We start from the raw sequence: 23959 nt of genomic DNA on the forward strand, positions 1-23959 counted from the left end.
CCCGTCAGCTCAGCTCAGCTCAGCTCAGCGTCCAGGTGGCGCGGAGGTCTGAGCGCCGGCGGCTTCAGAGGCCGATTCACGCTAGACGTGAATGGACCGTCACGTCGCGTCACGTCACGTCACGCCACGTCACGTTACGTGGCCGTCTCGTCAGGGTGTATTCACCCCGGACGTCATCTGTTCACTTAACCCAGAACCGAGTGAAGGTGAGGTTATGAAATACCATCCATCGGAGTATAGCATCGGAACTGAGCAACTACAACGATAAAGCTTTCTAAATGGTCAAAGCAAACTTCATACAAAAAGGACTTTACAACTTTAAAAATTCATATAAATTAATTTAAAGAAGATATAGAGCTGGGTTTAGTGTTGTTTTGTAGAGAAATACATCTTTTTTTGCCTTCAACTAAGCCCGCATCTCGTGGTCGTGCGGTAGCGTTCTCGCTTCCCACGCCCGGGTTCCCGGGTTCGATTCCCGGCGGGGTCAGGGATTTTCTCTGCCTCGTGATGGCTGGGTGTTGTGTGCTGTCCTTAGGTTAGTTAGGTTTAAGTATTTCTAAGTTCTAGGGGACTGATGACCTAAGATGTTAAGTCCCATAGTGCTCAGAGCCATTTGAACCTTCAACTAAAAATGTTGTATATGGCTTCCATTGTCTGCACACATCTCATCGGAAGTCGTTTTCTTCCCAAATTCGTTGTAGTATTTCAGGTATGACTTGCTCAGTGGCGGCGTAAATCCTTGCTCTAAGTTCAGGTAAAGAAGCCGGCACAGGAAGTACAAGCACGATAGTCTAGATGAATCCCCATTAAAAAATATATATATCCAGTGGTGTCAGGTTTGGGGAACGTGGGGCCACGCAATTGGCGCATCACGGCCAATCCATTAACCTGGAAAGCAGTCACTGAGAAAATCCCAGACGTCAGCCACGTAGTGGGGTCGTGCACCATCGTGTATGAAATAAACATTTCGTTCTTGGTCATCCTCATCGATCTGTGGTATCAAAAATTGTTGTAACATATCCAGGTACACTTTCCCATTGATGGTTATCTCACGGAAAAAAGGAGCCGTACACTTTGCTCTTGCTCGGTGCACAAAAATCGTTCAGTTTAGGGCTGTCAGACCATGTTGTAATGTTTGATGTGAATTTTCTCTGCCTCAAATCCTAAAGTTTGTGTATTAACCTTGCCACTTAAGTGAAAAGTCGACTCGTCAGAAAAGATTACTTTACACGTGACACAGTCGTATGTGGGATTTGCAGTTCGCCAGATCCAACCCGGGTTGATTTCATAGGGTTGTTGACAAAACGTTGTCTCACTCGCTCAACGGTGTCGTCACGTGTGCTTGGGTGACCTGATGATTTCCCATATATTACCGAGCACCCTGTTTCTACAAAACGTTTATGCCACTCATAAACTGTAGGCCTACTAGGATCTTTAGCGTAATTGGTACTTAAATTACGCTGAACTGTTGTCGCCGACTCCGATTCTTTAAACCAAAACACACAGCTAGTACGCTCGGGTCTAGTGAAGGCAGCCATCTTTAACGCAACTGCCGCTAGCGCTCCTTACGGTGCGACTCGGCACTAGCGAACTACGCGAGACAAAACTTTATGTACTTCCCTACAAATTGACACTACAATCACCTCTGTAGGCACTATGAATTAATTTATATAAATTTTCAAAGTTGTAAAGTCCTTTTTGAAACACCTTGTGTATGTTATTGATCAATTTTGTGTGGTAAAGTGATGAAAAGGGAAACAACATTTCCAACCATCGACATTTATTTACTAGCGAAAATACTTACTTACCGACGCGTCAAACAATAAGCGGATAAGTAGACCCTTTATCTTATCCGTTCAGGTTTTTTTCCTTACGTAACTAATAACGTCATAAAGAGTTGTATTTTTCTCGTTCTTTAGACCTGACTTCTCGTAGTCCTATTCCTTCAGCTGCTCTTTAAATCTAGTATTTTTGAGGTTATCAGTTCGTCCATGAAATAAAAAGTTATCCAGAAGAAATTATTTTAGTTTGGTTTAAACATGTTTCGCAACCTGTCAGACATTTTACGTTGTTGGGCCAATGATATAAAACTTTTGTTGCTGCTGTTATGTATTCCTTTGCACGCTGTACGGGTCTGTAATGGATACAGGACCGAGTAACACATGCTGTTAATGAACAGAGAATTCAAATATTAATTTATTCTACATCTAATATCAAATAATAAAAGTAATACATAACTCTGTTGCTGTTAATGGAGGGAGCGTCAGCTGTGACAGTACTACGACTATTCAGTAAATGACGTACCCTGGCCTCTATGAAACTCTGTAAATGTTATTCAACTGGCAAACACACAAAATGGGGTCAGTGCATCAATGCTGGAACTTAAGTACACCCGCTACTGGAGCTCCGGAGAGGGGATGCTTGCATCTCATTCGCAGAGGCGTAATCGTTCGTGGTAGCGCCCTCATGCCGCGGTGGCGGCTGTAGGGAACGCGGCGGCGTAACTGGCGGCGCGCGTATTTGAAAGTCCGTCCGACCGAATAGTGGCCGATATCATAGCTGCATACTGAACTCCTGTCTGAGCCGCTGCCAGGTTTAATAGGTCATTTTTTCGACTAGTGTTGTAGGTAATGACCTCACTTTCTTTCTTTCACTGGTGTCATGTCCCGCGCTGACGCAGGGTCGGCATTGTTATTAACGGATTTGGCAAGGTTAGTGGAAAGGGGTGGCCGGATGCCCTTCCTGCCGCCGCCCCGTACCCCCCAGGACAGAATTAATGTACCCCTGCTGTCTGCGTCGAGTGTATTTAATGGAATAGTGCGAGCGTGTTCAGATGTCTGCGAGTCGTGTAACTGAGGCGGAACGGGGGGACCAGCCCGGTATTCACCTAGCGGGATGTGGAAAACCACATCCAGGCTGGCCGGCACACCGACCGACGACGGTAGTCCGCCGGGCGGATTCGATCCGGGGCTGGTGCGCCTACCCGAGTGCAGGAAGCAGCGCATTAGCGCTCTCGGCTAACCCGGCGGGTCAGGTAATGACCTCACTATTCTTCTCAAATTGTGGAGACTTACTTATGACGAATTTCGTTAGCGAATATATTTAATGCGATGATGTAGTTGAAATCCGTAACTTCTTGAAGAGGTACTTAGAAGACGACCACAGGTTAACACAAATAACTTTTCTCACCGTTTGCTTTTGTGCAGACAGTTCTTTCGTTCTAAGAGATTAGTCCGCAAGACATGATTGAGTGGAAATATGCAAAATATTTCAGGAGGTTAATTCGTTTGTTTCCAAGACTAGCAGTTACACTAAGAGCAAAAGTAGCTGAAATTAACTGTCAGAGTAGATTTCATTTCATGGTTCAAATGGCTCTGAGCACTATGGGACTTAACATCTGAGTTCACAGTCCCCTAGAAATTAGAACTAATTAAACCTAACTAACCTAAGGACATCACACACATCCATGCCCGAGGCAGGATTCGAACCTGCGACCGTAGTGGTCGTGCGGTTCTAGACTGAAGCGCTTGTTGGTTGGTTGGTTGGTTTGGGGAAGACCAGACAGCTGGGTCATCGGTCTCATCGGATTAGGGAAGGATGGGGAAGGAAGTCGGCCGTGCCCTTTCAGAGGAACCATCCCGGCATTTGCCTGGAGTGATTTAGGGAAATCGACTGAAGCGCCTAGAACCGCTCGGCCACAACGGTCGGCTTTCATTTCATGTACACACAAAAATTTGGAGCAGTCTACTCTGTTCACCGACTCTTGCCCGTGTGCTACCTAACTTACTGGTATGACTATCTGCTGGACAGAACTGAATCTAGTGTGTGTTTTCAAAATTTGTAGAGACACCATTTTGAGGGAACCACTTAATCATTCTCTGAAAAACGTCATTAACAACCTCTTCAGTTTCTGTCTAGTGGGATTTGCTGTAATACTAGTGTCGTCTGCAGAAAGTACCAATTCTGCTTGATGAATGTTAAGTGGAAGGTCTTTCATATGTGAAACAAATAGGGGTGGATCCAGAATTGGACCTTGTGATTTCCAAACATTCACTAAAATTTTCTCCCCGTTCAACATTAGTTGAATTATTCAGCACAACGTCTCGCATTCTGTTTGTTAAGTACGATTGAAACCAGTTCTGCGTAAAGCCACCGATTTCATAAAATTAAAGTTTTTCTCGGAGAATAAGATGAACTCCGCAATCAAACACCTTGGAAAGGCAGAGAAAATACCACTTGGCGATATTTTATTATTTAAGGCTTGTAATACTCCGTCAGGTGATCTTGGCTTAATAAATAACACTCAAAAACTTCGAGTAATATTTGCTTTTTATTGTTCAGAGCTTAAACAGTAACAGGAGTATGGTTCACTGAAATATCTCTCCGCATCAGTGTTGCCACCTGACGGTAGGCAAACACAATACAGTTACGTCATGAAAATATACACATCTGTAGCTGTCAAAATGTCTGCCTGCTACATCCATCGATATCGTGTCAAGACTGGTAGTACTGCACTCCTTTGGCTCTTATTCCAGTGGATTCTGATGTCATTTGCATTGTATCAAACAAGCCCTGCGTAAGAATTACGATGTCAATTATGAATATAATTCAGTGCATCTAAATAACATTCAAAATCCCTTACAAAATTCTGCTTCTGATCACATGCAGATCTTGTTTATGATATACTGATTAAACATAGTTGAAAGGGGGTTGAAGCGCTAAAAACATACAAAAATAAAAATCTCTAAAAATGGCAAAATAATAATAAAAAAGAACATTATTATGATGTGACAAAAACAATTCCGTTTAGGCAGAGGATTATGAAAATGAAACTGGTTCTCGTTTAGGAAAGGTATTATGAGAGCTATCACTGTATTTTTATCGATGTTTTATTAATTATTAGCAATTAAAACAGCCTCTTCTAACTAAAACTAATTATCAGAATCAGGTGTTTTGATGACAATGATTGAAATGCTGTAACTGTGGTGAGAAACGGATATTATTCGAGTTCTGAACACAAACAGGAATCGGAGCTATTGGTATTATCCTCCATCGCGGAGACTGGAGATGTATGTGTAATATTCAGAAAAGGCATCTTAAAATCAGCGAAGTCAGCGAAACGTCCTCTCATGTTATGGTAATAATATCTGTAGACTCGATTTTGATTTAATATCGGAGCGAGTCGAAAATAAAAAAAAAATTATAACAGTTTTTAATTTCATATAGCAGGACGTTTTAGATTTATAGATGCATGCTATAGCTATCACCGGCTACAGCTGAACAATACTGTTTGAAGCAGATACTATACTGTGACATGTTTTCCGTTAGTTATCTGAGAGTCGTTCTGTGCATTAAATTTATAGACTTGGATATAGATACTGCTTACTGTGCAGTGCGTATTTTAATACTGTTACATTTGCTTTTAACAAGTGATACTATTTCGCTACTTCATCCGAGTATGCATTTTACGCAGTTTTAGAGGTAGTCAGTATTTTCCAGTGAACTTCCCAGAGACGTTTCAAAACCATACGTGTAACGATTCAGTAGTGTGGCTCGTTATAATTTCCATTATTTAAATCGATTTAGAAATATGACACGGTACTAGTTACGTTAAACCATGCATCATAGAAAATATTTTGTTTGTATTTCTGCCAACTTATATGCTAGTTATTAAAATAATTTTTATCTCTGCATTTTACAGTTTTGTTCTTTTTTCCCCACAGGTAAGACAAGATGCTGTGTCTGAGGAATCGTTCAGTTTGTGAACTACAGCAAGAGACAAAAACCACACAATTTGTCGAACTACAAAGGAAACGAGAACCAGTACGAATGAATCTGTTCATCATTTCGTGATGGTGAGTGTCTGAGGAATCGTTCAGTTTGTGAACTACAGCAAGAGACAAAAACCACACAATTTGTCGAACTACAAAGGAAACGAGAACCAGTACGAATGAATCTGTTCATCATTTCTTGATGGTGAGTATATATCCATTGGCCGTGTTGCTTAAGCAGATAGTGCTCAGAACTCATTGAAGCTGATTTTATTAAATTAGCGACAAAATGCAGGAAAGTTTCGCTTGGAAAGTCGTTCAGTACCTAATACGAAGTCTCCTTAAGGTCAGCGTAACTAACCACACCAATGCGTTCGACTTAGAGCATCGTCTCCATAAAGTTTCTTCAAAAGTTGAAACCCCCACGACAATTTCATGTTGCATCAATATTACGATAAAAAAGGCTTTGTCAGAATCGCCGCAGGTCTTATACCAGCTTTTACTCAAATGACAATATGTCGAAAAGAGAAACAGTATACCGGCAATATGATACAATGTGTTTACTTGAGAGTGGAGAGTGTGAGACAGATACACTGCTGCAGTTTGCACGTCGCTCATAAAAATAAAGTTCAGCAGTTTTCTGAAATTACTTCCATATTTCATTCGTGCCGTCGTGATGTTTGCTTTGGCATGAGTCCCAATAATCGAACTTTGTTGAGTACTGAAGCCTATTCTGCATCATCGATGTGTCTGCTTTTTTCCACCTGTCTACGGGTCCTGGCAAATATTGCAGCTAAATCGAACATCCTCAGCGAGTACATACTCGTATGAAGAAATAAGGTATGGAGTGTTTGTCTTACAACGTACATTACATTGGTCCCCTCTCCCCTTTATTCTGTAGTGTGAGTTGTGAGTCATGAGCAAAACCTTTAGCCATCAGTTATATGTTTCGTGTTTACCCTAAGATAGTTACTATAGTATATCGTGCTTATACCACATCTGCTGTGCAAATTCAGTTAAAGTTCGAATTTAGCTCTACTTCCTTTGTATTGCGAACGTCACTCATTGTGCTGTACAAACCTCACCTCACAAAAAACGTTTTCTTTAAAAAATCGTCATGCCAAAATATTTAGAATGCAATGTATGTATGTTAGCGAGTATAATTAGCACATGGACTATACGAAACAGACTGGTATTGAACGGGGATCAATGCACACGGTGTACAATAACTGAAACAGAACATGTATGGTAACAACTCTGTGTTGTTACTGCATTATGAATAAGCAACGAAGTACAACGTTTTAAATCGCAGAACTAATCAAAGATGGGAAACTTCCTTGAAAATGAGGCATAAGAATATAAAATTTTGGCCCCAGAATTTACTGAGCACAACATGGCATCTAAAGTAACAACAGTAGAACATTCAGTGTATTTCATACCTGAGGATGATCCGTTCGTCCGATGGATAGGTAATGAAAATCTGTCTTGGTCTTCATTTAGAAGACTGGTTTTGTACAGCTCTCTGCATTAACCTGTCTTCATATCTGAATAACTACTATCTACATCTACATTCATACTCCGCAAGCCACCTTACGGTGTGTGGCGGAGGGTACCCTGAATACCTCTATCGGTTCTCCTTCTATTCCAGTCTCGTATTGTTCGTGGAAAGAAGGATTGTCTGTATGCTTCTGTGTGGGCTCTAATCTCTCTGATTTTATCCTCATGGTCTCTTCGTGAGGAGGGAGCAATATACTGCTGGACTCTTCGGTGAAGGTATGTTCTCGAAACTTTAACAAAAGCCCGTGCCGAGCTACTGAGCGTCTCCCCTGCAGAGTCTTCCACTGGAGTTTATCTATCATCTCCGTAACGCTTTCGCGATTACTAAATGATCCTGTAACGAAGCGCGCTGCTCTCCGTTGGATCTTCCCTATCTCTTATATCAACCCTATCTGGTACGGATCCCACACCGCTGAGCAGTATTCAAGCATTGGGCGAACAAGCGTACTGTAAACTACTCCCTTTGTTTTCGGATTGCATTTCCTTAGGATTCTTCCAATGAATCTGTCTGGCATCTGCTTTACCGACGACCAACTTTATATGATCATTCCATTTTAAATCACTCCTAATGCGTACTCCCAGATAATTTATGGAATTAACTGCTTCCAGTTGCTGACCTGCTATTTTATAGCTAAATGATAAGGGATCTAACTTTGTATGTACTCGCAGCACATTACACTTGTCTACTATAACCTGCATCAGTTGGTACCTCTTTACTTAGTTGGTCCTTTGGTCTCCCTCTACAATTTTAACCCTCCCGCTTCCCTGTATCACCAAACTAACGATTCCTGATGCATCAGAATATGTCCCGCCATCAGAAGGAAGGAAAAATCAGAGTTTTACGTCCCGTCGACGGCGTACTATGGAAGGAAGGGGAAGGAAATGGGAACATTCGGGCATTTGCCTTCAGCGATTTAGGGAAATCACAGATGGCCGAACCGGGATGGATTTGGACCGTCGTCCTCCCGAGCCCAGTGTGCTACCAAATGCGCCACCTTACTTGGTTCCTATCAACCGATCCTTTCTTTTAGTCGCCGGCCGCGGTGGCCGTGCGGTTCTAGCGCTGCAGTCCGGAACCGCGGGGCTGCTACGGTCGCAGGTTCGAATCCTGCCTCGGGCATGGATGTGTGTGATGTGGCGACAGCGATCTCAGAACTCAAAAACAAAAAGGCGCCTGGACCGGATGGTATCCACTCTGAGGTACTGAAACAAATTGCACCGCAGATCACCCCGTTTCTCACAACGTTGTTAAACGATGCATTAAGGCTGGGCCGTGTGCCTGCAGTGTGGAAGACCTCGAAGGCGGTTATCATCAAAAAGGCTCCAGACAAAGACCCATCAGACCCCAAGTCATACAGACCAATTTGCCTTATCAGTACACTCGGTAAAGTACAAGAAAAACTACTCTGCAAAAGACTACAAGCACACCGAACACTACGGGGACTGACACCACACCAATACGGCTTCAGGGAAGGGAAATCTATAGACGACGCAATTAACAGAGCACTCCAAATAGTACACGACACACCCTCCAAATACACACTTGCAATTATGATAGACATCTCAGGTGCCTTCGACAACCTCTGGTGGCCGGCCTTGTTCAAGAGGCTCAGACACCTGCAGGTACCGGAGTCTCTGTATAATAGTTTCATGGACTACTGCAGAGACAGAACGGTCGTTTGGCAAATGGACAACCAGAAAGTGATTAAACGAATTACAAAAGGCTGTCCACAAGGGTCGATCTGCGGCCCCATCTTCTGGGACATAGTTATAGAACCGCTCCTACAGTTACTAGAGGAGCACATCTTGACAGATGGAGCTGTCGCTTATGCTGATGATCTACTCGTCGTAGTTTCAGCAAATAACCGTGCCCAGCTAGAAGAAAGAGCCAATGGAACACTTAGGACAATAACCCAATGGTGCACAGATAATAAATTAAAGATAGCAGGAAACAAAACAACTTATACATTGCTAAAGGGTATCCTGCGCAGGAACCCAATAGTCAAAATTGGGGACACAAACATAAAAAGACTAGCAGTCACACGCTATCTAGGAGTATACATTGATGAACGATTGAACTTCCACGAACACATGCGAATATGCACAAACAAAGCAGAAAAGATACTACACAAACTGGCTAGGCTAAATTCGGAGCAATTCAGACTACCCCTGTCAGTGACACGAACATACCATTGCGCTCTCTTCGAGTCAGTACTATGCTTTGCTGCCAGTACGTGGGCCCACAGGTTAAATCTCTCAACCAACAGAACCATTGTACGTCGAGGCCAAAGAAGTGTTCTACTTCGACTAACAGGGGCATTCAATACAACATCAAATGACGCACTATGTGTCGTCATGGGAATTTTCCCCATAGATATCACCATCAGGTACCGCGCAGCAATGTACTGGCTTAGGATGGGGAGAATAGACCAGGTTCGGCAGATCACTGGTGTACCGATTGAGACAACACGCCAACTCAGAGCATGGCGAGTGGATACCTGGCAGAGCGAGTGGGCCAACAGCGATAAGGGCCGCCGTGTCTACAACTTCTTCCCTGACATCCGGGAAAGACTAAAACTAAAACATATTGATCCCAGCCGCGGTATGGTACATTTCATCACAGGACATGGCCCTTATCCCACGCACCTGTACCGCGTGAGTCTGCAGCAGACTAATAGATGCACATGCGGGGAAGAAGGTTCCCCTGAACATACTGTCTTCTTCTGCGGACAACGCACGAACACAAGACACACAGTACACATAAATCGCCTGAACACACAGAACGAACTACATGCCATAATACGTGACCCGGAAAGGTGGACTGAACTCAACAAACTAACGGACGAAATCTCGAAGATCCAACAAATAGAATACTTGCGCAACAGACCCTACCGAAGGCAAGTCGGTCCAAACAGACGTCACGATGCCCAGGGGGATACAGATATGATTAGCACCACGAGTGATGAAGAAGAAACAGATACAGACCAGGGCACCAACACAGATATTGAAGCGTCCAGCGCGGATGATCCATAGTGTCAACCAAGTCAAATTCAAAGAACAGAGTGGAACAACCGACAAGAGGTGCACAAGTCACACACAATCCTAAAAACAGATTGCACCGTATATATAAATAGTTTACAGCATCTCCATGTCCAATAAGAGCTTAAAGCTAGGTACCTCTTCAAGGGACCTACACCTTCCGTTAAGAGGCAGCGCACAGTCTGTATGGAAGGATCTTAATTGTGGTCCCTCTCTTTTGAGCCCAACCCGACGGATACCTATGGTAGATCGGGGAAAACCACCGCTCAGGCTGTGTTGCTGGCGGGGCCGGAAGGTGCTAACTGCCACACCACGTATCATTGTAAGTCTCATTGGCTCAGTGTGAACTGTTTGTACAACCAACCTACACAGCCTATACCTCAACCTCCACTATACTAAGAACCTCTCATCTGAAGCTTAAAGTTGGGCACCTCTTCAAGGGACCTACGCCCCCCTGGTAAGAGGCGGCGCACGTCCTGGATGGAAGGATCTTAATTGTGGTTCCTCTCTTTTGAGCCCAACCCGACGGATACCTATGGTAGATCGGGGAAAACCACCGTTCAGGTCGTGTTGTCGACGGGGCCGGGAGGTGCTTGCGCCTGATGTACTCTACTAGGAGCCTTGCAGGCTCAACACAAACCGTTAGCGTCATTACCTTATTACTTTTACCACGAGTACCCTTTCATTAGCAACTTTGAGCCAAGCACAATATCAGTTACCTCTCTATTGTATATCGTAAATAGTTTAGCAGGCTGGACATGGAGGTCTTAGTCTTAGTTTCTAGCTTTAACGTACCCTAATCTCTTCTAGTTAAGGTAGTTTTTAGGATGGTAGATGTTAAAGGCATGGTGAGCAACGGCCAGCGTCTTGATGGTCATTCCAAGACCCGGGCCGCAGCCCACAACCAGGTGACGGGCCATATTATACATATAACTTCTCTATTCAGTTCTCTTCCTTCCTTCTTTCTAAATATTTAATTTCGTTTTGTTTATTAATATCTTACTTGATTTTGTATTAGTTATAAGTTTTTCTAATGCTGCACAAAAAAAAAAGATAACAAATGGATCTAAACAGAGCCCGCCTCCACGTGGCGGGACACGGGCAACGGTGTGAGTGGGGACGGGTGCCGGTGTGGTGTTACTTTAAGTCACTGCGGACCCCGGACCCAGTCACAGCGGCTAAGTGGCAATATACGACCCACCATAAGAAATTAGACGGTGGGTCATAAAATATAAGCAGCTAGTGAAAAAAAAAAAAAAAAAAAAAAAAAAAGTGTCCTTAGGTTAGTTATGTTTAAGTAGTTCTAAGTTCTAGGGGACTGATGACCTAAGATGTTAAGTCCCATAGAGCTCAGAGCCATAAATTCTTTTAGTCAAGAAGTGCCATAAAGTTCTTTTTTCTCGAGATTGATTCATTAACTGGCTCTGAGCACTATGGGACTTAACAAATGGTTCAAATTGCTCTGAGCACTATGGGACTTAACTTCTGAGGTCATCAGTCCCCTAGAACTTAGAACTACTTAAACATAACTAACCTAAGGACATCACACACATCCAAGCCCGAGGCAGGATTCTAACCTACGACCGTAGCGGTCGCGCGGTTGCAGACTGTAGCGCCTAGAACCGCTCGGCCACCCCGGCCGGCTGGACTTAACATCTGTGGTCATCAGTCCCCTAGAACGTAGAACTACATAAACCTAACTAACCTAAGGACATCACACACATTCATGCCCGAGGCAGGATTCGAACCTGCGACCGTAGCGCTCACGCGGTTTTAGACTGTAGCGCCTAGAACCACTCGGCCACCCCGCCTGCTGGACTTGTCATCAGTCCCCTAGAACTTAAAACTACTTAAACCTAACTAACCTAAGGACATCACACACATCCATGCCCGAGGCAGGATTCGAACCTGCGACCGTAGCAGTCGCGCGGTTCCGGACTGCGCGCCTAGAACCGCTAGACCACCGCGGCCGGCATTGATATTACATGATAATAAATTCCTCTTTTTCAGAAATATTTTTCGTGCTCCTACCAGCTTGCAGTACTTGGGCATTAGCAGCTATTTTCCTGCCCGAATAGCTAAAATCATTTACTGCTTTTAGTGTCTCGTTTCCTAAGCAATTCCCTCAGCATCACCTGATTTAATTCAGCTACATTCCATTATCTTCGTTTTGCTTTTGTTTACGTTCGTCTTATACCCTCCTTTCCAGACATTGTCCATTCCGTTCAATTGCTCTTCAAAGTCCTTTGCTCTCTCTGACGAAATTATAGTGTCATCGGCAGACCTCAATGGTTTTATTTATCCTCCCTGAACCTTCATAACTTTAATCCCTTTGCCAAATACCGAGCGAGGTGGCGCAGTGGTTAGCACACTGGACTCGCATTCGGGAGGACGACGGTTCAATCCCGCGTCCGGCCATCCTGATTTAGGTTTTCCGTGATTTCCCTAGATCACTTCAGGCAAATGCCGGGATGGTTCCTTCGAAAGGGCACGGCCGATTTCCTTCCCCATCCTTCCCTAATCCGAGTTTGTGCTCCGTCTCTAATGACCTCGTTGTCGACGGGACGTTAAACACTAATCTCCTCCTCCTCCTCCTTTGCCAAACTGAAATTTCTTCTTTGTTTCCCTTCGTGTCCTTCAATTCCTATAATGTAGTGTGGTTTCTGTACAAGACGTAAGCAGCCGTTTGCTGCATGCAATTTATCCCTGCAACGTTTAAAATTTCTGAGTGATATTATTGCTTTAAATGTTTTTGGGATAAGAGACTCCTAGCGTACATTTAGGCACGGAATAGTGTTTGTGTACTTGAGGCACTCTCTGCAGTTATCTAGTTGTTGGGAGGTGAAGCCGGTAGCGCTCACTGGCCGCTATGAGTAGTCCTCCATGACCCGCCACGGTGGAGCGGGCCGGCTGCTCGAGAAGCGAGCCACAGCAATCTATATGAAGATGGCATCTGTTCTTTCGGACATGCCATCTCCATACGAGGTTTGTCCGGAAAATACGTTTAAAAGTTGAATACTGTCCTTATGTTACAAGTTGCAGTCACCTCCAGGTGGGACTACTGCTGTAATCAATCCCATCAACGCTCAGTTCGAGTCAGAGCACTCTGCGTGAAGGTGGGAGTGTGCGGCAGCTTGTTGACAGTTACCCTTTTTCACCTGCCGTCGTCATGGAGCTGATTGAGGAAGAGCGCGTCAACATCAAGTTTCTTGCAAAGCTAGGCAAGAATGGCCTTGAGATTTTTGAGTGTTTGAAACAGGTTTACGGAGACAATTCTCTGAAGAAACCAACCGTGAGCAAGTGGTTAAAAAGGTTCCGGAATGGCCGAGAAGAAGTGAACGATGACCCTCGCCCAGGACGCCCGTCGATATCGAGTTCCAATGCAAATGTTGAACGAATTCGGGCTTGTGTTCTTAAAGACCGTAGATTGACAGTCAGAATGATTGCTGACGAGCTGTCAATCCCCAAAACAATCGTTCACGAAATCGTGACACAAAAACTTGAAATGAAGAAATTGTGTGCGAAGATCGTACCGAAGCTCTTGACGCCAGAACAGAAAGCAAAGATGGTTGAGTGCTGTGAGGATTGGTTGGAAGCAGAGGAACGGGGGGACTTTCTCTACCGAGTCATCACTGGAGACGAGTCCTGGTTTTACGAATTCGATGTGGAGCTCAAATCTCAAAGCAAGGAATGGAAATTAGTAGAAGAACCGAGAACAAAAAAGTCGCGAAAATCAAGGTCCAATGTGAAGATAATGTCGATTGTTTTCTTTGATTCTAGGGGCATTGTTCACAAGGAATTTGTCTCTCCCGGCCAGAGAGTGAACGGAAATTTTTACGCTGAAGTTCTCACACGTGTCAGAGCTCGTGTAGCCCGAGTTCGACCGGAATTGGCAAAAGGGGTCAGGTGGATCCTTCATCACGACAATGCGCCCGCTCACACGTCGCTCGGTGTGCGCGAGTTTTTGGCCCGAAGCTCAATCACCGTGACAGACCACCCGCCTTATTCACCCGATTTAGCCCCTTGTGACCTCATGTTCCCGAAATGCAAAATGGTGCTTCGGGGGCGGCACGTGGGAGATGTGGAAGCCATCAAGGCGGAAACGACACGGCAACTGAACAACATCACAACTGAAGACTTTCAGCAACGTTATCAACAGTGGAAACGGCGTTGGCAGAAGTGTATCGCGTCTCAGGGCGAGTACTTTGAAGGAGACTATATTGTAATACCTGAATAATTGTGAAATAAAGTTATTATTCAACTTTTATACGTATTTTCCGGACAAACCTCGTATAGTTAAGGCTAAACGGCTGATGATCGTCTGAACTCTTACGGGATTCCGTGGATTGTCTGCCGCGAGTAATGCGTATAATGGCAGGGGCACTACGAATGTAGTGTCTGGGCTATAAGTTGAGAATGTGGGTCTCACGGGGAGCGCGCCGCGTTAAGTCCCTGCAGTCGCACTATCCTCTGTGCCCTCGGTAGCTGAGATGGATAGAGCGTCTGCCATGTAAGCATGTGATCCCGGGTTCGAGTCCCGGTCGGGGGGACACACTTTCAACTGCCCCGTTGATGTACATCAACACCTGTCAGCAGCTAATGGTATTGATTTAATTGTAATTTCACAGCAGTCTGTGGTGGTCCGCCAGCGCCGTACTTCGGCCACTTGCCGGCTGCCACGTGCGGCTCTACGCTGCCCGCAGGCGGCGTCTTGCGCGCCTTCCGCTGCCTACCTGCGAGCACAACGCCATTGTAACACCTCCGGCTCGCTCAGCCCACAGACAAGGAGAGCAACAGCGCGGTGACGCGGGTTAGTCTAACTTCCAGGCGATTTGTCGGGCTGCATGAGTCCCGGCGCCGAGACCGCATGTGAAATTTGACGCGACCACAGCGATCGGCATGTCCAGTTGCCAATTTCCTTTCTCGTGCAGTTGGCGCAAAAAAAAAGTAATCACTTGAATTCTTTACCATCGAATCAGCTCCCACTCCCGCTGTAACAGTTACGTTTTATGGTAAAACTGTTTGCCGGAAAACGGGAACCAGTCGCCCCCTGAGCACACTATGAGAGTAGGTATGAATGGAATGACTTCTACTGCACGAACGGCGTACACATGGATAACAAACTAAAGTGCCACTAGCACGTGGATAATTCAACCATAGCTCAGATGCTGATCTACAGAAGGGATTGTCAGCAAACTTCCACTCAATACTAACCTCTGGCATAATTATCCACAGAAGCTTTCAGGATGAATGTTATACAGGGTGTCTCTCATAAGAGTTCAAATGGTTCAAATGGCTTTGAGCACTATGGGACTTAACATCTGAGGTCACCAGTCCCCTAGAACTTAGAACTACTTAAATCTAACTAACCTAAGGACATGACACACATCCATGCCCGAGGCAGAATTCGAACCTGCGACCGTAGCGGTCGCGCGGTTCCAGACTGAAGCGCCTAGAACCACTCGGCCACAGCGGCTTGATCTCCGAAGAGTCGTCATCAGCATTTCTTCTGGTTATTCAGCAGATATTTCCAATTTCGTTTTTGCTTTGTTTGGCTTGAGTCAGTAGTGTTCATCACGTCTTTCATGCAAAGCCCATTGTCAACAGAAAGGGTCGATTTGTTTCCCGTTACAAACTAAATGCTTCTTAAAGCATAGTTTTTCATGACCCTTCGATGCAGTGGTCCCAGATTAGTCTAATGCAATACACGATGTATCGATATTTGTTAACAGGGACAGTATAACTCGAAGAATAACCAGTACTTTAATAGCGATAGCACTGCCGCGGCCCACGCTTACTGCTGCCGTCAAGCATGCAGCGCTACTTGGTTCAAATGGCTCTGAGCAGTATGGGACTTAACATCTGTGGTCATCAGTCCCCTATAACTTAGAACTACTTAAACCTAACTAACCTAAGGACATCACACACATCCATGCCCGAGGCAGGATTCGAACCTGCGACCGTAGTGGTCACTCGGTTCCAGACTGAAGCGCCTAGAACCGCACGGCCGCACCGGCCGGCTGCAGCGCTACTGAGTCGCTGCTGAACTGGTGCTTATTCCTCAAGTTTTACTGTCCCTGTTAACACATATCGGTAAACACACTGGGTTAGAGTAAGTTGGAAGCGCTTTATCAAATGGACACATAAAATTACAGTTTAAAAATTATTTTGTTTCTAGTCGGAAACAAACCGTCGGTTTCTGTTGAGACTGAGCGGTCACAAGATTGACGCGACGAGCAGTAATTGTCTGGGTTAACTCAAGCTACACGCTGGAAAAATGAAATTGCAAATATCTGCGGAAACATTAGAGAAAATGGGCCTGACGTCTCGTAGGAGGGACACCGTGTATATAGGTGATCATCGGAAATGTTGCAACAGCTTGTTCAGAGAAGTACAGCCATATGTCTGCACATTTACCTCCAGATGATGTTAGTGCTTAATAATAAGGGTGAGTTTACAATGAACGGCGAAATTCACAGCCATAACACTAGTTCAAAAATATTTCCAAGTAGAGAGGGCGTCCCTGTCGAGAATTGAGAGTTATTATATTGTGGTGTAAAACACTGTAACAGTTTGCCTGCAGACGTTAGGCATGACACTGGAAGTTCTCAAATATTCAGAATGAAATTAAGGGAGTACTTTATTAGCCATTGCTTTATTCCCGGAATGAATTTTTCATGCTGTACGCTGTTTTGAAACTTCCTAGTAGACTAAAACTAAACTGTGAATACGGTGTTAAATTGCGCCCGGATAGCTCAGCCGATATGAGCGTACCCGCAACAGACACGGTTCTCTGTTCGAGTCCCCGTACGGCACCGTGGCCGTACACAGAGATTAATCCAAGAGTGGACGAGATTTTGAAATTACCCTTTATGATATAATTGATTCGATGAGAATGTGTCATACCCCAAGAATTAAATTTTGCAGGAGATGACGAAAATTTATGCTCTCTCAAAGTACTTGTAGATATCCACTCAGATTATTGTGCTTCCCAAAAGGTAAACATAATTCATTAGGTTATACCAATCTTTTTAGATTACTGATTTGATTATAAATGAGACCTTTCTTGAGTTACTGGCCCTTATATGATTACATCCAGAGTATTCAACAATTTAGTAAGTAGCTAGAAAATATGCATAAAATATATCTGCATTGGTATACCATTAACGTTAGGTTTATAACGTAAAATGAAGAATTTAAAGTAGAGAAAAGTCAGAATGACTAAAGAAATCCTGTTGGATATCAATAAAACTAGCAAGAAATACAATTGAGTAAAATTTCTCAAAGTACAGAAACAGAAAATAACTTCAAAAAACGTTCGTTTAACGTTGACGTCGTTTATAACGTGTAGTTGAAGATGTCGATTTTTAGTACTTAAGCAGCAAAAAGCAGCTCCTGCACTGAGGAAATAAGAAGAATGGTGCAACATGAAAAAGCAGCTGCAATTAAATTGATCAAGTTGCTATAGGAAACGAAACTGTCACTGTCCAAAATGAAAGTGGTTGACACTTTGATTTTTCCCATTGTTTTTTTACGGATGTGAGTCGTGGTAAGAAAATCAATTCCTTGGAAATGTGGATCTTGAGGAGAGTCTTGAGGATTTCAGTAAAACATTTCTGGAAAAAAAAAATATCTTTGGAGACCAAAGTAGTTCAGATGCAATTAAGGTACGTTGGTCATATCATGAAAGCATAAGAGTCATTAGAAAACGTTTGAAAGAACAGAAGATCAAAGGCGTAGGAAAACCAGGGAGAAGATGGATACAGGATATTAAAAAAAGCAACGGAGTGACCCTGAAAGAACTGAGGACCAAAACATCCAGGAGTGCATGAATGGACATCGTTCATCGTGTCACAGGAGTCAGAGGGACTTGATGGATCATAACATCAGTAACAATTACATGTTGCATACGCACAGAACTCAACATCTGATCATGTTAATGAATTTACTGTATTACTTTCATGCCTTCTATCTTTAATGTGGACCGACATAATTAAAACTTAACCAGACGTGTTTAGGAAGTTAGGATCAACGTTTGACTACATCAGTGTGGGAAACTTACCAATACGAACTGCAAACTGGCCTGTAGAACCGACCTAGGACTGGACGAAGACTATCTTTTTCTCCTCAGTTTGATGCCATGACTGCTTGTTGCGCCGTTGTGCTTCCCTTAGAACTGAAAAGTTGCCAATTTCTAGACGAGAAATCTTTCCTACATTGAAATTTTACTCTTTTCTTATTTTCTATAGCAGAAAATGTTGTTTTTGCTTTCCGGTTATTGAATTTTGGTACACTGGTGTGCATGGCTGAGCACACCTACAGTATAACATGGCATTTTTCCCCACAGTCTGTTACAGCCGTCCTGTCGTGTAAAACAGAATGTAGTCCCAGCAGCCCAGCTTGGGTTTTACATTACAGGCATCTTTGTGTCACTGCTGACTGAGAAGATGAGTGTGATGACAACTGGCGATGGACGGCGCGCGTATTGTCGGGCCAGTACTTCACTGTAGTTCCATAAGGGCCGAACCAACAAGCAACGGAAGGTAGTTTCGGGAATCTGTTTTGGCAATTTTCTGTAAAGCTTTTCGTCCACATTGACTGCAGGACGGCGCCGAAACCGAGGTTACGCCAAGAAGACAGCATAGGACTGGACCAAGACCCTCTTTTTCCCCTCAGTTGGATGCCATGACTGCTTGTTCCGCCGTCGTGCTTCCCTTAGAACTGAAAAGTTGACAACCAACCGAACCCAAGTACATTGGTGTGCAAAATTTAAGGACGATAGTAACTTTCTCACTACCAAATAACATGGCTCGATGAAACTTGGAGCGTACTGTAGCACAATACAGTACAGTACAGAAGATAACTGAATGAAATACGCAATAAGACGAACAGAAATGACGCTTTTATTCAGAGATAATCAGTACACTAAAGTCAACGCGATTCACGAAAGTCTATGGTGCATGTGGACGTGCTGCGATACGTCTCAGAAGTGCTCGATGGGATCTAAGCTGGGGGAACGGGCGGCCACTCCATTCAGCGAAAATTCTCTTTCTCTCCAACAGCTCCTCCTCTTCCTCCCCCTCCTCCCGCTCTCCTCCTGTCGGGCACTGTCATCCACAAAAATGAAGTCAGGGCCGAATACAACCTTGAAAAGATACACATGGAGAAGGAGTACATTATCAAACGTTAACAGGTGACTGTGCCGTGTTCAAAGATTTGAAGGTCAGTTCGTCCTTGCAACACTATTGCTTCCCACACCATAACAAATGGTATACCAAAACAATCATGTTTCTCGATGTTCCTGGACACATTATGTGTTCCCACCAGCCATCATATGAGAGTACGTCCAGCATTTTCCATCATGATCGTTTTGGTGGTCCAGATGTTAGGATGTGGAGAGCCATAATGTTGTATGGACGTAATGACCACCAAATTTTTGAACGCGGTGCAATCACCAGTCAACGTTATTGTGACACTGTAGCCCTTCCCCATTTATGTCGTTCCAGTGGTGCATTTGGCCCTGACTTCATTTTTGTGAACGACAGTGCGCGACCGCATCGAACAGCCGAGGTGAAGGATGATCTCTTGGAACGAGAGGATATTCGGCAAATGAAGTTCCCTGCCAGTTCCCCCTACTTAAATCCCATAGAGAACATATTGGATGCGCTAGAGAGACGTCCACGTGCACCAGCGACCATCCAGCAGTTGTCTGCCGCGCTGGTGAGGAAGGAACACCCTACCACAATAAATCCTCACCAACCTTCCAACATTGTGACCAGCATGGGAACACGTTGAAGAGCATGCATCGCCGTGCATGCTGATCACTCTTCCTATCAATAACCATGTCCCGCCTTTCGTAATGTCCAGAGGACCATCACGGATCGCGGTTGCTTCAATATAATTAATGTATTGGAATAAAAGTGTCATTTCTGTTCACCTCATTACGTAATTCTTGTATTTACCTTCTGTACTACATTGTAGCAAATCTTTCTATGCATGCTCAAAGTTTGATCGCTTGGCAGTGACACATCATACGGAAGTGAAATGATAATTAAATCAAGACCCTACGCTGCCGACAGGCGTTAATATACATCAACGGGGACAGTTGAAAATGTGTGTTCCGACCGGGACTCGAACCCGGGATCTCATGCTTACATGGCAGACGCTCTATCCATCTGAGCCACCGGGAGCACAGACGATAGTGCGAGTGCAGGGACTTATCCCTTGCACGCTCCCCGTGAGACCCACATTTCCAACTTAATATCCACACACTACATTCCTAGTGCCCCTGCCCATTACACTCATTTCTAGCGGCAGACAATCTTACCGAGTCCTGTAAGAGTTCGGGCAATACATGTGCATCCGCACATAAGAAGGTCAATGGCCGGTTAGCCTTAACTATATGAAGATGGTATCTGTTCTTTCGGACATTTTGTATTGGAAAAGGGTTTTTGCAACACCGCTTCTTCAGTGACTGGCTAACCAAGTTGAAAAAGCTGCTCGAGACTTAGAGGAGACTTATCAGGTTAAATAAATTGGACAGTAAAAATAACTTTTTACGTCTTTAATGAGGCCAGTTCTTGGGGTAGTACATAATTAAAAAAACGGTACTCAAGTTTAAAAGTACATTTTTAAATAAAGTATGGTTTGTATTAAGTAGATAGCCTGTAGCCGGTGTTTTTAATTGCGAGTATACCACACTACTGCAAAAAGCTAAAAAGTTGTTCTCAATCACTGTACCTAACTCAAGTACTTTTTTCAAGTCCTGAGGGCACTTGAAACCCTTTATGATGTGCTTTTCCATTTTATTGGAATTTGACTGTTTGTATTGCTTAAAACAATATTCACAAGATAATCCTTTCCATTTTAAACTGAAAGAGTTCCAAATTGGTCCTTTTTTTCTTAACGATCTTCCAACTGTTCAACAGCCTATTGTCTATAACACTTTAAATAACCCAGAGACGAGATTATGTTGTTTCTCAGTTAACCACATAGTCTTGAATGACTGTCAGTGTCAGACCAATGTTGTAAATTCCAATTAACTGCCAACAAGCTTAATTTCTTTTATAATGGCATGACTTACCTAAAATTATCAGCCACTCACTCAAAATTTCGTCTACTACCTATTTGCAATAATAGCAATAGCACTAATATTTACTTATAATAATTGGAATTAGAGTAAAAACGTTTATGCGTAATGATTTTAGTTAGGGATGTGTCACCTACTGATTTCAATTCCACAACGCCAAAAATCTATGGATTCTCCAGAAATCTACTAGTATCGGAATAGAACGATTCCAGTGTCTTGGGCATCGATTCATTGTTATTAAAACTTTTTTATGTTAGTGTTCTCATTTCATATTGACAGAAGTGGAGTCATACGAAAGTAGATAAAGAAATAAGCAGAACATAAAACTTATAGTCTGTCACAGATGTGGCTAAATCTGACAGTAAATTTTTGTTTTTTCACTGAATACAATTTAACATTTAAGAATCCATTTATCATCAGGAAACAAATGCCAGCTGCTTAATTCATTCAGTAATAATTTTTTTATCAATAAATATTCTTCAGTAATATTCAGAGATTTGACATGGATCATGGATTATTAAGCGATGACCGAAGGACAATGTTCTTTTAGCAGCGTATCACAACACGGCTGTTCAACGCGTTGTGTGTGTGTGTGTGTGTGTGTGTGTGTGTGTGTGTGTGTGTGTGTGTGTGTGTCTGTGGGAATGCGAGAAAGAGAGATCGAGAGTATCTCATGACGTTCATTTGTACGAAAGTGAAGTAAACGAGTAAAATATAAGTGAAATAAAGATAATCAGTTTCCCGGTCATCCTGTCAATTTCCAGATCACAAGAGGTATTTGAAATGACACAGCAGAATAGTCACATTCTTTTCATCGGTCTTGAAAACTGTAGGCATTGTTTCCTCCAGAAATTTAGGAAATGCGATGAAATAGGCTCATGTGAGCGCAGAATCTGAAGGTATTTCTTTTGCATTCTTGTGACGACTTCATGACCACGGAATTGTAGCTGGAGGAGATAACCACGTGAGCATGTTTGACCGGCACTCTTAGATAGCTGAAGTTCTGTATCCAGTTTATATAGAGATCACTGCCTAGGAACAACTAGCGTGGTTACCGGAGTGAGCAGTCTGGTGCTACTCGTAATTGTCTTTTAGTAGCCTGGCGTGGCTCCGTCTGTTAGTTAATATATTCGGATATACTGATTGCAGATCCATCGGATATTCAAAGGAAAAATAGAAGAGAAGTTGATTATACACTTTTTCTATGTTTCCTTTTTTGTGGGATTTATGTGAGTAAATACTGACTGTCTAATAAATGCCACCTAGAATTCCAAGCAGTGCAGACCATGAAAAGCACGACCTTGTTGTGAAATCACTCAACAGCAACTGTGGAATGCAATGCCTCCGTAATGTGGTCATCACTGAGATGAAATTAGACAATAATTGTTACGGCCTATTTTCAGTACTCAATTACTGGTAGATTTACTGCTCACATATCCGTCGTTGGAGTGTAATGGTTTATTCAACGATTGCGAGGCTTCCCGTGGTACGGAAGGCTCCTCTCGGTTCTACGTCTAGGGCCGGAGCAGCCAGGATTAATTCACAGCCGTGTCTGTGTTGCGGGGGCGCCGTTGCCGGTCTGGAGTGGGCGGGGGGGGGGGGGGGTGGAGGAGGGGCGATGGTCTCGGAAGCGTCGTATCTGATGGAACTCGCCGGCCTGCAGCTGGACGCGGCGGCCTGTGTTGTGGCGAGTAATGGCCGCGGTAATTGCCGTGCTCTGGCTAGCACGGCACACAGTGGGGCCTCGTCGTCCGTCCGTTTATTCTGACGTAACGAGCCGCTGCGTCCTCTCCGCGGCTGACACAGCGCACGCAAGCCAGGGGGCAAACTATTGAGTGTCGCCGCAGATACCCAGTGTCTCGAAAAAACTATTTGTGTTCCTCTTTAAGCAAAGAACCATACAGTCGCAAAAAATGTACACTCGTATTCTGGCTGAGGATCTAATTGCTGTAGTCAGTTGCTGGTGCGCCCTTCATTCCATAGACTTGTTTGTCGCTGCCATCCATCTGTACAAGCCTCTTCATATCTGATCCCACGTCCATTTGAAAATGCGTACTTTATTCTTCCCTTGGTCTCCCTCTACAATTGCTACATCCCATACTTCCGTCCTTCACCAGTATAATGGTTATTTGATGCCTCAGGACGTGTCCAGTCAACCGACCTTTTCTTTTACTCAATTTCTGCCATAAATTTCCTTTCTCTCCAATTCGACACAGTGCCTCCCCATTACTTAGTCGATTACCCATCTAATTTTCAGCACTCTTCTATAGCACCATATTTCAAAAGTTATTTTATTCTTGTCTCAACTACTCACCTTCAACATTTCCTTTTGTACGTACAACGCCACGCACTACCTACTACCTTCAGAAAAGGCTTCCTAACATTTAAATTTACATTAGATGTTCACAAATTCCTCTTTTTCAGAAACAGAGAGAGGTGGCGCAGTTATCAGCACACTGCAATCGAATGCGAGAGGACGACGTTTCAAATCCGCGTCCGACAT

At 43.8% G+C, this 23959-nt stretch overlaps 1 protein-coding gene across 1 annotated transcript in view; it reads left to right on the forward strand.

The window, feature by feature from the left end:
• The first annotated feature begins 5726 nt into the window (after nt 1-5726).
• LOC126484254 (trichohyalin-like) overlaps nt 5727-23959 on the forward strand; it is a 731617-nt gene continuing 713384 nt past the window's right edge. The window contains exon 1 of the mRNA XM_050107675.1: nt 5727-5855. Within this exon, the coding sequence (XP_049963632.1) occupies nt 5853-5855 (3 nt within the window). The 5' untranslated portion in view covers nt 5727-5852. The remainder of the gene's footprint in view (nt 5856-23959) is intronic.

This window comes from Schistocerca serialis, chromosome 6 (assembly GCF_023864345.2).
Source record: "Schistocerca serialis cubense isolate TAMUIC-IGC-003099 chromosome 6, iqSchSeri2.2, whole genome shotgun sequence".
In the NCBI taxonomy this organism is placed as follows: domain Eukaryota; kingdom Metazoa; phylum Arthropoda; class Insecta; order Orthoptera; family Acrididae; genus Schistocerca; species Schistocerca serialis.